Below are 15,643 nucleotides of genomic sequence, written 5' to 3' on the forward strand. Positions count from 1 at the left end.
ATTCGATGCTTCGACCGTCGATGAAGAGCTTGGTGGCCACAAAGTTGAACTCAGCAGACCGCTCATCTGGTCTGTTTTCTCCAACCGCTCATTTGGTCCGTTTTCTCCCGACATCATTTCTGCCCTTTTCTATGTCTATTTTGCACATTTCTCTCAAACACATAAAGATACCAAAATGTATAAAATATGCAATAAAGGACAATATTTGCATGATTGACATTCAAAACCGACCAAATAAAAGCCCTAAAAACATGGAAAATCTGTGCTTTAACTTATACTATTACATTTCTTGTTAAAATAACAAAGAAAGAGAATAAAGGAGAGGGGTTGTATTGAGAATGGATTCTCTCATAAATATAGGATCATTTTGTCCGCTTTATAGTAGAAAATGTATTAGGTGATCCTCAATGCGCATCGGTGGGCCGGAATTGACATCGGACTTCCACACGTGACAAGACAAGGGATAAGTGATCCAACATCAATGTGGGCTAAATAAACATTAGACTTCCACTTGTAAGATAGAGTGGATAGGAGATAATGAGATGCATCATCTACTAGGGTCACTCTAATACTATATTAGAAATGAGCCGTTCATTACCGACTCCTAAAACTAATGCCATTTTAAGGGGGAATGAAAAATAACTTAAGAGAAGTACATCATACTACTTAATCAAAAGGGAAAAACAAATCTCGGCTCAGGTACCATTTGCACATAGAAAAAATGATGATCTTCGATATCTAAAAGAAAAGCACAGATAACTCCATGTAATTTTTTTGTGTTTGTTAGTAAATGTATAAAGCTCCAATATTTGATGCACTAATCAATAACCATTAGTTTCGAGCTTTTGACCATTTGCATAAGCAGGCCCTCGAGGCAACAAGTAAGACGACCAGTCACGAGGTATTTACCATTCCCGGCCACATCATAACCCAAACTCACACGCAGTTCTTGAGAGCCAGTTGGACATTTACATACTATCTAATAAATCTTGGTTGAGACAGCAAACATAAGAAATGAATCAGGAACCGGTTCAATCAATCTCTCCAACCTACAGAAAATATAGCAGAAACTACATAAGCCGGAGAATTAGGGAACTAGCTTTCTTACAAGAATTGTGGGCAAGGCAAGCGTTGATATAGATATAGAGAAGAAAGAAAAAAAAATCTACATATATAAAGCATTGCTGATTTTTCAGCCATATAAAATTTATAACCATAGAGCTGATCCTGGGTCTTAGAGGGTCGTTGGAATGAAGAACATGGATGCTTACTTCAAAACCTTGAATGTATCTATTATAAACTGAGTATCCCACATAGTCTAGCTTAGTCTCTTGTACAATAATGAAATACACCTACTGAAATTAGATGACTCAGGTAAGTCTTTCCAACATATGTGAAACTAAGCTGCTGCCACAACAGCACACTCAAACCAGTTCCCACTGAAAAACTAGCAATAAATCATTAACAAAAATAATGTTGTTGGCTTGTTACCATATGAGATGAGACCTAATTGATACCAATCCAATCATAAACATCTATGAGATGAGACCTGATTGATACTAGTAGATATTACACTTTTCTTTTTAGTTTGTCCCACAAAAGATGTCACATTTCTTCTTTTGAAAAAAGTTCTCTCTCACGTCAATTATAAAATTATATTTTCTCTCACCACTTAACACATAAAATATCATCTCCTAAAATCTCGTGTCAAGTATGACATCTACTATGGGACGGAGGGAGTACTAATTACTTCTTTATACCAACTTTTATACCAACTGACAAGTCATCTTTAATATAGCTAATATGATATGTCAATACAATTTCAAAATGCATTTAAAAATGGAAAAGTATTGATGTTTCAAATAACATAATGCGCATACTCATCTGTAAATGCTTCTAAGAATTCTAAGTTTTCAAAAGTAAACATCTATGGAAACAGATACAGAGTAACAGAGCTAGGAATTACAGCTAAGTATTCTATTCCAATGGAACAAGGTGAAGTAAATAAATAGGTTACAATAAATCCCTTTTTCCATAAAACAAAAGTTCTCCATTTTTCCAATAATCGAATGCATAATTGGCACAATACCAAAACTAAAATACTCTTGTCTGCCAAAATCTTCTTCAATTATCATAAAAATAGGGCATGTAGCATCTGAACAAGCACTAAAACAAGGCAGGAATCCTCATTATTACATGAGCAAAATTTCTAGTCAACGAAAATCAATCAAATAATTCTACGCTAAATCTAGCATCAAATAAAGTATAAATGGAAGCCAATCCAGTTTCTAGAATACACTTCCTCCGCCCTATTAAATATGTAAAATTTGGAAATCGTTACAGATTTTATATAGTGTTGTTTTGTGAGTCAATGAAAAAAAGAATAAAGTAAGAGATATGAAAAAATAAAAATAAAAATATTTTTATTTTAAAAAATATTTTATTTTTTATAAGAATAACTAATCGTTTCATTTTGAAGGGAACTAATAAAGCATAATTCAACAAAAGCGAAATTTCATATTCCGCCTAAATCCAACAGAATATATTAGCTAAACCCAAACCGCCAAACAAAAAAGCTATTTCGGGAATACAAAATTAATATTCCCATCTCTTTTCAGCGTGTCACTCTCTGCACACATCCACGTGGTTTCTTGGCTTTGAGCATTTTCCATAAGTCCGCCGCTTTCAAAATTTCATTTTCAAAATCGGCGGCATTAGGCATTAATTAAGAGCTCTTTTCCTTCAACAACAAATTAATTGGCACTGAAATGAGGATCTATGTGAACCTGTTACAAGGCAGAGGTGTCGCAGTGAAGAACTCCTACGTGAAGTTGCAAGTCGGGAAACAGAAATCGAAGACCGCCGTTTTCAGGAACACTGAAAATCCGGTTTGGAATGAGGAATTCGTTTTCAGAGTGCACGATTTGAATGAGGAGCTGCTTGTTTCCGTCTACAAATGCGACGATCACCATCACGGTCACGGTCACCCCTTTTTTCATCTCTCCGCTGCTGGAGAGCTGACGGGTCGGGTCAGGATTCCGGTTTGGCGGGTTGCGGAGGAGCCGGATCAGACCTTGCCACCGACTTGGTTTACGCTCGAGAGGCCTAAGAATGGGAAATCACTTCACAATGATTCTGGTTAGTTTTTTTTTCTCATTGAACGAGTCCTTTTAGCAATGATTGATTTGAAGTTGCTGCCTTTGTTTATTTTGTTATTCTCTCCATCCTCCGTTACTTATCCACTTTGGTTCTAGCACGGGTTTTAAGAAATGTAAAAAAAACTGAGTTGAAAAAGTTAGTAGAATATGAATCTCACTTTTGTATATTAAGTTTCTAATAAAATGGAGTGAAATGAGTTACTGGAATGTGGGACCTACATACCGTTTGTGGTAAAAAGTAAAAATGGATAATTATTGGGGGACGAACGAAAATGACAAAAGTGGACAATTAATAGGGGACTGGGGTTTTTTTGGAATGTGAACAGATACTCCCTCATTCCACCAAAAATCATCCCATTTGTGAACAGCACGGATTTTTAATGAGAAATTGATAAAGTAAGAGAAAATGCAAGAAAAAAGTAGGTAAAGTAAGAGTGTAGGGAAGAAAAAGTAGGTAAAGTAAGAGAAATACGATGAATAATAAAATATGAGAGATGGGAAAAAGTAGGTGATCTAATGAAAGATAAACTTTTCACTTTTAGAAATGAGATTTATTTTTTGTGGACATCCAAAAAATGGCAAAATGAGAATATTTTTCGTGTTTCAGAGGGAGTATTTCTTTTGCAAACATTTAGTTAGTGGTAGAGAAATCAGCTTAGCATTGCCTTATTAACTTGTTATTGCTTTCTTGATTCATTTCGTCATGTTTATACACTATTTACTGACAAGTTTTGCGAGTGAGAGTTATGGTAATTTCACAAAGTGGGAAAGGTTATCATGGCTGCCTTTTATCAATAATGTAGGTAAAATTCTTCTGGTGCTATCCCTGCACGGTAGGCATCAGGAGACATCGATGTCTCCTGACTGTCATAATCACTTACAATGGGAAAGTAGGATTCAAAATGGTCACGCATCACCCCCTGCATCCAGAAAGTCGAACGAAGGGAAACATTTGATGAAGGCGCTTGCTGGTCGCTTGGAGAAACTCTTCCATAACAAGGATGAGGCACCACGAGACGAGACTTCCTCTGAACTGTCTACGCAGTCTGATAATGAAGACCATGTCACGGAGACTTCTTCTGAGGATTCCACTTTCGAGGAAGTGATCGAACAACTTGTGCAATCAGGAAACGAGAATGGAGAAATGCCAGAGGATCTGCGAGGGGGCATCCTTCTCGATCATACTTACAGAGTGTCGCCAAAGGATCTTAACTTGGTTCTCTTCGGTCCGAATTCTGAATTCCGCAGAAGTTTGGCAGAGTTACAAGGAACAACAGATATGCAAGAGGAATTGTGGAAGTGGAGGTTGGAAGGAGAGAAGTCGCATTTGAGAAGAGTCGTTACGTACACGAAACCAGCATCCAAGCTAGTTAAGGCTGTGAAAGCCACAGAAGAGCAAACCTATGTCAAAGCCAATTGTAATGAATTCGCTGTGCGAGTTAAAGTGAGCACTCCAGATGTTCCATATGGTAACACTTTCAATGTTGAACTACTATATAAGATAATGCCTGGTGTCACGTCCTCATCCTCTTCAGAAGGGGAATCTGCTCGTCTCGTTATTTCTTGGGCTGTAACTTTCAGTCAAACTACAATGATGAAGGGGATGATTGAAAGCGGAGCAAGACAAGGTTTGAAGGAAAGTTTCGAGCAGATCTCTACATTACTCTCTCAGAGGTTCGAAGTGGTAAAAGATGTAGATACATTAGACAAAGATCGTGTTTTGGCAACTATGGAGACTGAGAACCAAGGGGATTTAGATTTGGGAATTCATTACTTTTGGAATTTCACGGTGGTGTCAACCGTTTTCTTGTTGTTACACGTCGTTGTTCACATTTTCCTCTGCAAACCGAGCATGATACAAGGACTGGAGTTTGAAGGGCTCGATTTACCTGATAGTTTTGGAGAACTTATTACCAGTGGCATATTGATCATTCAATTGGAGCGAGTTTATAACATGGTTTCGCATTTTGTTGAAGCTAAACTTCGCAAAGGTGATGCTACTGAAATTTAGTTGTTCAACTATTTTTTTTCTCATACTATATATTTTTTGGGCACATTTAGATAAATTGGCAATATTGCAGGAAGTGATCATAGAGTCAAAGCTCAGGGAGATGGATGGGTTCTAACAGTAGCATTAATCGAGGGGTCAAATTTAGCTTCTACAAATCCAACCGAGGTTCCAGACCCTTACGTTGTGTTCACTTGTAATGGCAAAACACGAACTAGCTCGGTGAAGCTTCAAACTCTTGATCCTCAATGGAATGGTATATCTATCTGCTTGTTGGTCTAATTTTTATCACGACGTTTCCTCATTTGGATTGTGGTCACCAGAGATACTTGAGTTTGACGCCATAGAAGAACCCCCGTCCGTGTTGGATGTTGAAGTTTTCAACTTTGAAGGCCCATTCGACCAATCCTACTCACTCGGTCACGCTGAGATCAATTTCTTGAAGCACACAGCTGCGGAGCTTGCAGATATTTGGGTGCCTCTGGATGGAAAACTCGCTCAGGCTGCTCAGTCGAAGCTGCACTTGAGGATCTTCTTGGACAATAATAATGGAGTCGAAACACTTAGAGATTATTTAGCAAGTTTGGAGAAGGAGGTTGGGAAAAAGGTATAGCAACCATGCTGTTCTTTGCTGAATTATATCAGTTGTTGTAAGTAATTTATGTGTATGTTGATGCAGTTGAGCCTGCGTTCGCCACACAGGAATTCAACTTTTCAAAAGATCTTTACACTGCCTTCGGATGAGTTTCTCATCAGTGATTTCTCTTGCTCGTTGAAGAGAAAGTTGCCATTGCAGGTAAAAACTAGCCCGTTTTAGTCAAGTAGAGTGCAAGAAACTTGGTTCAGTTTGTTTTCGTTATCGTATAGCTCGATAGAGTTGGTTTGAAAAGCGACCTAATCCTACAGGGCCGACTGTTCCTCTCTGCCAGAATCGTTGGATTCTATGCGAACTTGTTTGGGCACAAAACAAGATTCTTCTTCCTCTGGGAGGACATCGAAGATATTCAAGTCCTACCTCCGTCTCTTGCAACAGTCGGAAGCCCAACAATCGTTATAATTTTGCACAAGGGTCGAGGTCTTGATTCTAGACACGGAGCCAAGATTTTGGATGAGCAAGGGAGGCTGCACTTTTACTTCCATTCATTCCCTTCTTTTAATGTTGCAAGCAGGTATCCCGTATCCCTTTTATCTCTGATTTCTATGCTTTAAGGACAAAAATATGACGGAAATTTTCGTATGCTGCAAGAATAGGACCATTATGGCCTTGTGGAGAACAAGAACACTCGAGCCCGATCAGAAGGCAAGAATTGCCGAGGAGCAACTGCAAGATGATGGGGATGGCGATGATGTGAAGTCTCTCCTGCTTGAAGACACACCATCCTATTTGGTGGCTGAGGATGTGAAGATGACCAAGGTTTACACTGTAGAACTGCCTTTGAACGTAAGCACATAACCTGTTTCTTTGAGGTTTAGCCTTCTTGAATTGAAATTATTGGCCTTAACTAAGAAAAAGCAAAATAGGTTTATGGGTTAGGTTGGTTCTCAACTATTACATGCTAGTATTCTCTCCGTCCTCCAATAATTGTCCACTTTGATTTCAGCATGAGTTTCAAGAAATGTAAAGAAAAGTGGGTCGAAAAAATTAGCAGAATATGGGTCCCACTTTTATATAGTATTAGTTTTATAATAAAATGTGAGTAGAATGGGTTAGTAGAATGTGTGGCCTACTTATCATTCATGGTAAAAGTGGAAGTGGACAATTAGTGGGGACGGACGAAAATGACAAAAGTGGAAAATTAATATGAGACGAAGGAAGTATTAAAAATAGATAGTTTAACAAAATTGTTTAAAAAATTGATTTTTATTAATTTACAGCCCAAATCACTAATGGAAATGTTTGATGGAGGTGAGTTGGAACACAAAGTCATGAGCATGTCCGGGTGCCTCAACTATGTCACGACCGCGTGGGAGCAAGCAACAACCGGCGTTCAAGAAAGACGCGTCAACTACAAGCTGAGCCGCCGTATCTCAAACTTTGGCGGGGAGGTGACGAGCACGCAGCAGAAATCACCCTTGCCAGACGACAACGGATGGGTGGTGAACGAGATCATGACCCTCCACGACGTCCCCCTGAGCAATCACTTTAGAGTAAGCAGCATCGTTCAACTAATGTGTGTCGACTCGTCCATTAATGACTCATCTTTCATCCTCACTTGTGCAGGTCCAATTTCGACACCATATCGAGAGATCTTCGTTCATGTATAATGCTTGCAAGTGCGATGTATATATTGGGATAGTGTGGCTAAGAAACACTATATTTGAGTCAAGAATTACTAGGAATATTATTGATAAATTCACTAATCGTTCAGAGGAAATATTGCAGTTGGTGGAGAGAGAGGCTTTGCTGACTAGTACATAGCAGTAAGTTCATATGGTGTATCCAAAGCTTGTATAGTCATAATTAGGTCGTAGTTTCGTTGAATGTAACCTTGTTATTCGAAGTAGTATTCTCAAATTCCTCACTTTATATGAACAAAATACATAATGATAGTAAAATATTATACTAACATTCGCCTTTTATAAACATAAATTTTTGAAATGATGCAAATTTTTGAAAAATTTTCATAAATAACTGTACTCTATTTTTTATGGACGGCCAAAAATAATAAATGTGTTTTATTTTTTGTGGACAGATGGAGTATGGTAAATGACATGAAAAAATAGAGCAAAATTATTTTGGTCGTCCATAAAAAATAGAGGACAATCATTTATGGAAAGTTTTCAGCAAATAATAACCATACACATCATTCTACTAACACTACTTATCACTTAATTTTTATCCTTCTCTCTTACTTTTTTCTCTCTCTCTTAGTTTATCAATTCTGTATTAAAACCCGTGTCATAGATCAATTGTTCTATTTTTGTGAACGGAGGGAGTAAGAGATAACTCCTCATAATTTAGTTGTGTTAGTAAATGTACAATGGTCTTTCCCACTCAGATAAAAATATGCAGTGCTCCAATATGCACAAGACTTCTACACCAGAACACTTCGCCTCAAATCTACTTCACCATTTTCCAGTGACCTCTTTGGCATCTTATCACAAAAGTAAAATAAAAATGGAGGTTGGCTGATAATAAGAGGGAAAAAAAGGACCCTTCCAACGCCAATTAAGCTTGTATCTGCAGTGAATATATTTGATGCACTACTCAGTCACCTGTAGTTTCGAGCCTTGGACCATTTGCATAAGCAGACACTTGAGGCAACAGGTAAGACAACCAGGCACAGGATTTTTACCATTCCTAGCCATATCATTGCCCAAACTCACACGCAGTTCTTGAGCACCAGTTGGACATTTACATATCTAACAAGTCTTGGTGCGACAGCAAACATAAGAAATGAATCAGGGAACAGGTTCATTCAATCTCTCCAACCTATAGAAAGTATACCAGAAACTACATAAGCCGAATAATTAGGGAACTAGCATTCTTAAAAGAATATTGTGGGCAAGTATTGAGTATGGATATAGAAAAAGAAATGCACTGCTAATTATTAAGGGAAACCATTATGATGTTCGCAGTAAGACTGACCAACAAATTGATAACCACACATGAGTTCACCATTCTCTCATGTATGTATTCTGCTGTTGTACATGCAAATGGCTATCGCATAATAAAGACACCTTAAACCTTTCCAATTAATATTAATCCTATTTCCTAAGAAAGTCAATCTTTAACATATCCATCGAGCAGTATGTAATGACCTATAGTAGATTAAGAAGGAAAATCAGGCTTATAAATGTAGCTGATCCTGGATCTTAGATGGTCTTTGGAATAAAGTACATAGATGTTCACCTCAAAACCTTGAATGTATTTATTAGTCAGAGTAAAGGCATCAGGCATCTCATTTGAAAAGAACATTGATGCTAAGGAAAATGCCTACCTCTCGACCTCACTTCTCATGAGCTTTCCTCGACTTCCAATAACTTGGCAAATAAGCTGTTGTCTTGGACGGAAAACCAAAAAATCTTATGAGATTTTGGCAATCTCTTTCCATCACTTCTTCATTGTCAACCGCAGTTAGATGACTCAAGTAAGTCTTTCCAACATATATGAAACTAAGCTGCTGCCACAACAGCACACTCAAACCAGTTCCCACTGAGAAACTAGCAATAAATAGATACACAAGAACAACTCCTCTTGCAGATAGAAACACCGCTGATCTCAAGAAAGCCAGAATATTGCCCTTTAAGACTCCAAAATAAAACTCAGGGCTAGCAAACCCACTCAATCTGCTTAGAGATCTATTATGCTCCACAGGCGGCCAGATCTGAAGTGCAGAATAAAAAGTCATAATAACAACATAAATTGTACTTATGACTGTTGATAAAAGAAAGAGAATAAAAGACCGATGATTTGCGGAACCAACACAATTGCCAATCTGCATAAAGTCAAGAAAATTTTGGTTATACATGTGAATCACTTTTTTTTTAGGAAAAAAGACGATGTATACCGTGAAGCCCATCACCAACATAACAGGCCATGATGTAAAAACATGCTATACTATAAAAGTATCTAAAAGAACAGATTGTCCCAATAGCAAGTCTGTTCCGTGGCATACCAAAATATATAAGTTTGTTACATTCTCTGTCTTCGGTCATCCAAACTTAAAAAAATTGACATGACATTAAGAGCAGAACTAAAAACAGTTCACGCTTCTCATGTTATCTCTTGCAACTCAAGCCATAAATCATTTCAACAAAAATAATGTTGTTGGCTAGTTGCCACATGAGAGATCTAATTATACCAATCCAATTATAAATGCATTCATGCATAAAGCGTTTAACATAAGTAAAAAATATTTCAAGACTTACAAAAGGGCAATGATGATCCATGCCCAATACACACGTCCCACATGAACGACAATGGTGCACTAGAGGTGATTTTGGCTTTGAACAATAATGGCAGAATGTGTAGTTCCGAAGTCCACCTTGTCCCACTGCTGGATAGCTACCCCAGATTATAATCGGTGGAACACCAGCAGGTTGAAATGCCGAAAGGCAAAATGAAGATAAAGTACATATCGACAATATCACTGTAATTGCAAGGTGGAAAACACCATGGAAGTAACTAATGGAGAAGATGACAGGGTATACAGCCCAAACGCCAGCACCTGTATCACCAATATAATTATATACAAGATACACAGTCCAAGAAATAAAAATGTAAAAGCAGTTCTCAGAAACGATCAATTGATCAGAAAAAATACCAACTCAGGATTGACCTCATTACTTCTTTATATTGATAAGTCAGCTTAAATATAATGAATTTTAGCGAATATGTCAATACAATTCCAAAATGCATCGAAAAATGGAAAATAATGATGTTTCAAATAACATAATGCACATACTCTCCTACAGTTTCGCATGTGCAACTACTGTAAATGCTTCTAAGAATTATAGTTTTCACTTTTCAAAAGTAAACATCAATATTTGATGAGGACCAATGTGCCAGAATATCAACATGTACAGAGACAAAACTAGAACAGGTAGAAAACAGATACAGAGTAACGGAGATATCTTCAACATTTTCTATCAGACCAGAGCTAGGAATTACAGTCATGTATTCTATTTGCAAGGGAACAAGTTGACGTAAATGCATAGGATGCCAATGTCCGTGATGGTGAAAAGTGATTTAGTATCTATAAATTTAGCTAGTATCGATGTGCTTAGGTAAAACAAAATTTAAGAGCATATATCACAATGAAATTGCAGTTAGTCCGGGGGGGGGGGCGGGGGGGGGGGGGGGGGGGTAGAAGGATATAAAGACATTAGAGATATGTACATGCTTACAAATAAAGAACAGCATAAATGAAATGACGACAGTAACAAAACAACGGTCGCGCCAACGTCTCAATCGGATGCTATCATTTTTCACCACATGTTCCTTAGTTATAGCTCCACACCAGCCACATTTAAAAACTGATGCATAAGCAGCAACGCTAACACGAAGCCCACAACCCCAACAATTCGTTTCACGGTCCTCGCTAGCACATGCCAATTGATCTTCCTCCTGCATTTCAGCATAGGATAAGCAACCAGCGTGAATGGGGTTGCATATGAGGTGTTTGAGGGCGTGGACTGGTGTGTGACTTGAGGAAGTGATATTATAAGGTTAAAATAATACCCTAGAAAATCCAGAAATCCAAAGCAGACACTAACTGATACACTCGAATGAAAAATCCCTCTTTCCATAAAACAAAAATTCTCCATTTTTCCAATAACTGAATGCATAAAATCTAACCAGCACAAAAGCAAACACTTCAAAATTATTCCCCTTTCTTCTCTACGTAAGTCAAAATTGAATTAACAGGTAGCAGCTAACCAGCACAAAAGCAATACACTTCAAAATTTAGAAGGACGTTGCCATGAACTAGTCTGAATCAAAATCCAAATCAAAATTTCAGTCAACGCATAAACATGCCGCAAATCGATCAAATAATTCTACGTTAAACGACTCCGTATTGATTGAAACACAACACAAGAAGTCAAGAATAACTCTGACTAAGAAATTAGGGTTTTAATTGGTAAATGAGACATATCAGCATCCAAATACATAAACGACATTAGAGATTGTTAGATTTATCCGAAGGTTTCAATTACTGCGAGCATTACCGTCTGAGTGATATCATAGTCGGAGGTGCTGCGGCCAGCGGAGGTTGCAAAATCCATGGCAGAAGGAACCGAGGAATCCCCAAAATTGAAGTGAGCAAAAAAAAAGGGGATATAGAAGAAACTGGGGATTATTTGGAGAAACAAAAAAAAACTTGGCTTGTCGTCCGCGCCAAAAGGCAGAATCCTATTCCGTTCATACTCTTTTACTGATTACTGTGATTCCATTATTTTCTCTTATATTTCGCACAAAAAGTCTTATGCTATGTATTTTAATTATTGTGTGAAATGAATTGAATTAAACTACGTTATTTTTTATTCTTATAGTTAATCCTCGTAAAAAAAATTATAGGAATGAATAATTTTGGATAAGGGGAATAGTATAAGTTTGAAAAAGAGATTGTTTCGCCAATGATAATAATTGAGGTCAAAGATTTCAGATTCACTAAATTTAAATTGATTTTCCAATAAAAAAAAAAAATTACTCTAAAAAAGATTTCTTTGCAACGCCCCCTCTTATTTATTTTAATGTAGAGTTCAAGACAGACACTCACCATGTTACAGTTTATTCCGGTAATTTGGTTGGATGTTTCTTAACATAATTCCTGTGTTAAATCTCATTATAATTAATATTCTTCAAAACCCACCTCAAAGATATTGAATGATCTATACATTATACATGGGTGATCAATAGTTTCCTCAAAATCTGACCTTTTAACATCTTTTTATTGAAAATAAGGTGACATGGCTGGCATGTTTACTTTGTGCTGTTGTTTTCATAGATCACCACTTTTTGATTAACACATATGTTTTGTTCTTGGCCTAATATAACAAATTATTCGGTTTATGTAAATCGTTTATTATAAGTTTAAGAACTGATTATAGGTTCTCCCACGTTAGTTAGCTTATAATAATTGTGAAGGGCATTCAGACATCTCAAAGTTGAGATCAATCTTAGTAAACAATGGATTTTATTGAGTTTGCCTGATATAATGTTTTTGCATAGTGCAATCGACATTGCCTTCATTTCTCTAATCTTGTGATGATGATATCACAATCTGCCCTCATAGGTATGTATCACCTCTGAAGCAAAGAGCGTTACACATAACAAGGCGACACCTTAACATTTGAGTTCGAGGCAGTCCATTTCTTGACTTTATTGGAGTTTGTTGAGTTGTGTAAAAAACTGAATATCAAGTGGTTGTCTGTGTGGATAGGTTGATCGTATTCATCTTAGCTCTAGAGACGCCGTTGCTGTGTTTGGTCACGAGAGAAAGAGAACTTTTGTGATCAGAAAGGAAGGGCTGCTAGATGTAGGTAGTAAGGCATCACAAGTTTGGAACAAAAGCCTAATAATGTTTGTGATGGCAGTGGTCTGGAACAAGAGAGAAGTATAGAGAAGAATTGCTCTCAAGCCCGGTGAGGAGTGGACAGGACCCGGTCGAGCTGTCTCTTGTTGCCTTGCTCTGTTGCATCAACTGGTGGCCTTATTTCTGTGTCCCCTCAAACAACAATGCTCAATTAAATTATGAGATAGACACAAAATCCAAGTGAAATAAAAAGAGAATCAGATATGGAAGCTACTCGTAATATCAGAGCCAGGTTTCGATCCTGGGACCTGTGGGTTATGGGCCCACCACGCTTCCGCTGCGCCACTCTGATTTGTTATTTGATTTCAGTTTAGATAATATATGAATCGTGATCAAATTACAAAGTAAATTGTATGAATGATAGTTTTGCCTTGCGCATTTGTATCAATTGTAAAGTAAACCACACATGGATTTTATGTACAATTCATATTTTATCTCGCTCCACACTACACAATAATTTAACTCCGAAGAAACAATGCATACCAATATACCATTAAGATTCTTGAAAATCAATTATCACTTTGTTAGAATTTGGCATTGATTAGAACTAACAAAGAATTTGGCATTGATTAGAACTAGATTATGATTTTCATAATCGATCCTTGTATTTTTATCGTTATTCGAGTACCTTTTCAATAGAACGTGATCTAAATAAGTGGAAATAATCGACGATAATATCTAAAATTATTAACAATTTAATAATAATATCTTGAACTATAACAATAAAATTACGAATTATCGGAAAACTAAATTAAGTTAAATATTTGTATAATTAATTCGAATCCACATCGAAATCATGTTATGATGTGACATAAAAGTTCTATATCACTTCTTTCTTATTGCAACATATAATACAATAACTAACAAAACTAATTTTTAACTAAATTTTTAAATTTAAAAATTTAAAAATATTTGTACATATATAATTTATGTACATTTATTTTTTCCCTTATTGAAATGGGTTGGGCTAGGTTGGGCTTAACTGAGTTTTTATAAATCTGAGCCCAAATGCAAGTCCATTTAGTAAGAGGAATGTTTTGAACAAGATAGAAGTAAATTGCATGCATTTTTTGAAATTTGTTATATATTCATCCGTTCCAACATAAGCTATTTGTATTTCTTTTTAGGAAGCTCCATCTAAACTGAATCATTTTCTTTTATTTGGCAAAACAATAACACATTTACTAAATCCTACTTTATTCCTTCTTTAAACATTATTTTCTTAAATCTCGTGCAAAAGAATATCTTGCTTTATGATGGAATGAAATTAGTATTATAATAGAGTAGGGTATGTAGTGCTAATAAAATGTGTGTATCTTAGAATTATATGTATGTATAATAATACAATTGTCAATCGGACCATTTTACTCTTCAATGCCCTATTTGTATATACATAATGAATTCGAAATATATAGATCTTCATCATTCATTTTTTATCTAACAGACCACATTTAATTACCTTAGTTTGATATTAAATTAAGATTTTTTTAATCTACTACTATATATGAATGAGGGAGGGATAAAGATTGTGTCCGCGTGCTTGAATTAAATTTTCCATTAGTTTGAAGTTGTATGTTTGTTTGGACATAATGATAAGAGAATGTAATTATATGCAAATTTCACTGCAGTCTTTTCTTAGCTTAATGCCATAAGTTTCACTATTATAGGCGGCATAAAAACACTTCCCACAATATGACAATTTTGACGTTCCATCCTAAGCTACAACTTAGTGGTCAAATTATTTATTTTTTAACTTTATTATTATGGTTTAAATACTTCATATAACTACTATATTCCCCTTTTATATGTATACACTGACCACGCCATATTATATCTCATGATCTAGGTGGATCAATGTTTGAGAATCATTCTTATACTTCTAATAAATATTCTTTTGGTTATAGTTTGTCCTAATGTGAACACAATGGTCCAGACTTCGTTTGACCAACCATAACACAGACAATCATTCTTAAATATATGAGCAATCAATAAATATAGTTGTGTTTCAAAATTAAGAAGAATTGTAGTCAAGGCTCATGAGTTTTTTTTTCAATATACTTAAACATAAATAATCTCAAATTACTATTTTGGAAAGTCAATTACTAAGTAATAACTTCGGAATAAAAAACTAAAATATGCACGCTGTCCAGCCTCGTCCCAAAAATAAAAATTACGGAAAATTAATAGTTTATAAGATGCCATTTGATTTAAAATTATATGGGTGACAAAAATTAACTTTAGGCACAAATAAGGACAATAAAAGCAAAGAATTGTCTAAACATAAACTGATGAAACATAGTCCAAAATGAGGAGAGTGCAAATCGGCGAATAATTGCTTTATGCACGAAAATATCACATGTAAGACAAACCTCATTCTAATTATAGGACAATATTGATTATGATAGCTTAACAACTAATCATTATTTGACACCTAATAA

At 36.1% G+C, this 15,643-nt stretch overlaps 2 protein-coding genes and 1 non-coding gene across 8 annotated transcripts; 1 reads left to right on the plus strand and 2 right to left on the minus strand.

Moving 5' to 3' along the window:
• Positions 1-2,701: 2,701 nt before the first annotated feature.
• Positions 2,702-7,688, plus strand: LOC125213131 (C2 and GRAM domain-containing protein At5g50170). 5 transcript variants are annotated; one of them, XM_048113501.1, is made up of 9 exons: positions 2,709-3,138; positions 3,962-5,149; positions 5,240-5,422; positions 5,490-5,773; positions 5,846-5,962; positions 6,073-6,335; positions 6,418-6,607; positions 7,078-7,314; positions 7,388-7,688. In XM_048113501.1, exons 1-9 carry the CDS (start codon positions 2,769-2,771, stop codon positions 7,583-7,585), a joined length of 3,030 nt encoding a protein of 1,009 aa, XP_047969458.1. In that variant the 5' UTR covers positions 2,709-2,768; the 3' UTR covers positions 7,586-7,688. The 5 variants fall into 5 exon arrangements, 3 of the variants coding, with proteins under 3 accessions (XP_047969459.1, XP_047969458.1, XP_047969457.1); XM_048113500.1 differs by having other exon boundaries at positions 2,710-3,138; positions 7,042-7,314; XR_007174861.1 differs by lacking the exon at positions 7,388-7,688 and having other exon boundaries at positions 2,702-3,138; positions 6,413-6,607; positions 7,042-7,179.
• Positions 7,689-8,103: 415 nt separating this feature from the next.
• On the minus strand, positions 8,104-12,027 carry LOC125213133 (protein S-acyltransferase 11). 2 transcript variants are annotated; one of them, XM_048113503.1, is made up of 5 exons: positions 11,839-12,027; positions 11,017-11,236; positions 10,039-10,337; positions 9,108-9,605; positions 8,104-8,599 (listed from the first exon to the last, which is right to left on the minus strand). In XM_048113503.1, the coding sequence occupies exons 1-4, from the start codon at positions 11,893-11,895 to the stop codon at positions 9,117-9,119; spliced, it is 1,065 nt and encodes a 354-aa protein (XP_047969460.1). In that variant the 5' UTR covers positions 11,896-12,027; the 3' UTR covers positions 8,104-8,599; positions 9,108-9,116. The 2 variants fall into 2 exon arrangements, with proteins under 2 accessions (XP_047969460.1, XP_047969461.1); XM_048113504.1 differs by lacking the exon at positions 11,839-12,027 and having other exon boundaries at positions 11,017-11,242.
• A 1,398-nt stretch (positions 12,028-13,425) lies between these two features.
• Positions 13,426-13,497, minus strand: TRNAM-CAU. Its single transcript has one exon. It is a non-coding gene; the product is annotated as a tRNA-Met (tRNA).
• Between the last annotated feature and the right edge of the window lie 2,146 nt (positions 13,498-15,643).

The sequence above is a fragment of the Salvia hispanica genome, chromosome 3 (genome assembly GCF_023119035.1).
Source record: "Salvia hispanica cultivar TCC Black 2014 chromosome 3, UniMelb_Shisp_WGS_1.0, whole genome shotgun sequence".
NCBI lineage: Eukaryota > Viridiplantae > Streptophyta > Magnoliopsida > Lamiales > Lamiaceae > Salvia > Salvia hispanica.

Excerpts from the sequence above, each read along its gene's own strand:
- LOC125213131 (XM_048113500.1), top strand. The coding sequence starts at position 2,769 with ATGAGGATCTATGTGAACCTGTTACAAGGCAGAGGTGTCGCAGTGAAG. Across the intron at positions 3,139-3,961 it reads ATCACTTCACAATGATTCTG|GTAAAATTCTTCTGGTGCTA; the intron begins GTTAGTTTTTTT and ends TCAATAATGTAG. Across the intron at positions 7,315-7,387 it reads CCCTGAGCAATCACTTTAGA|GTCCAATTTCGACACCATAT; the intron begins GTAAGCAGCATC and ends TCACTTGTGCAG.
- LOC125213133 (XM_048113503.1), bottom strand. The coding sequence starts at position 11,895 with ATGGATTTTGCAACCTCCGCTGGCCGCAGCACCTCCGACTATGATATC. Across the intron at positions 11,237-11,838 it reads ACTATGATATCACTCAGACG|GAGGAAGATCAATTGGCATG; the intron begins GTAATGCTCGCA and ends GCTGAAATGCAG. Across the intron at positions 9,606-10,038 it reads TGGATCATCATTGCCCTTTT|ATTGGCAATTGTGTTGGTTC; the intron begins GTAAGTCTTGAA and ends GACTTTATGCAG.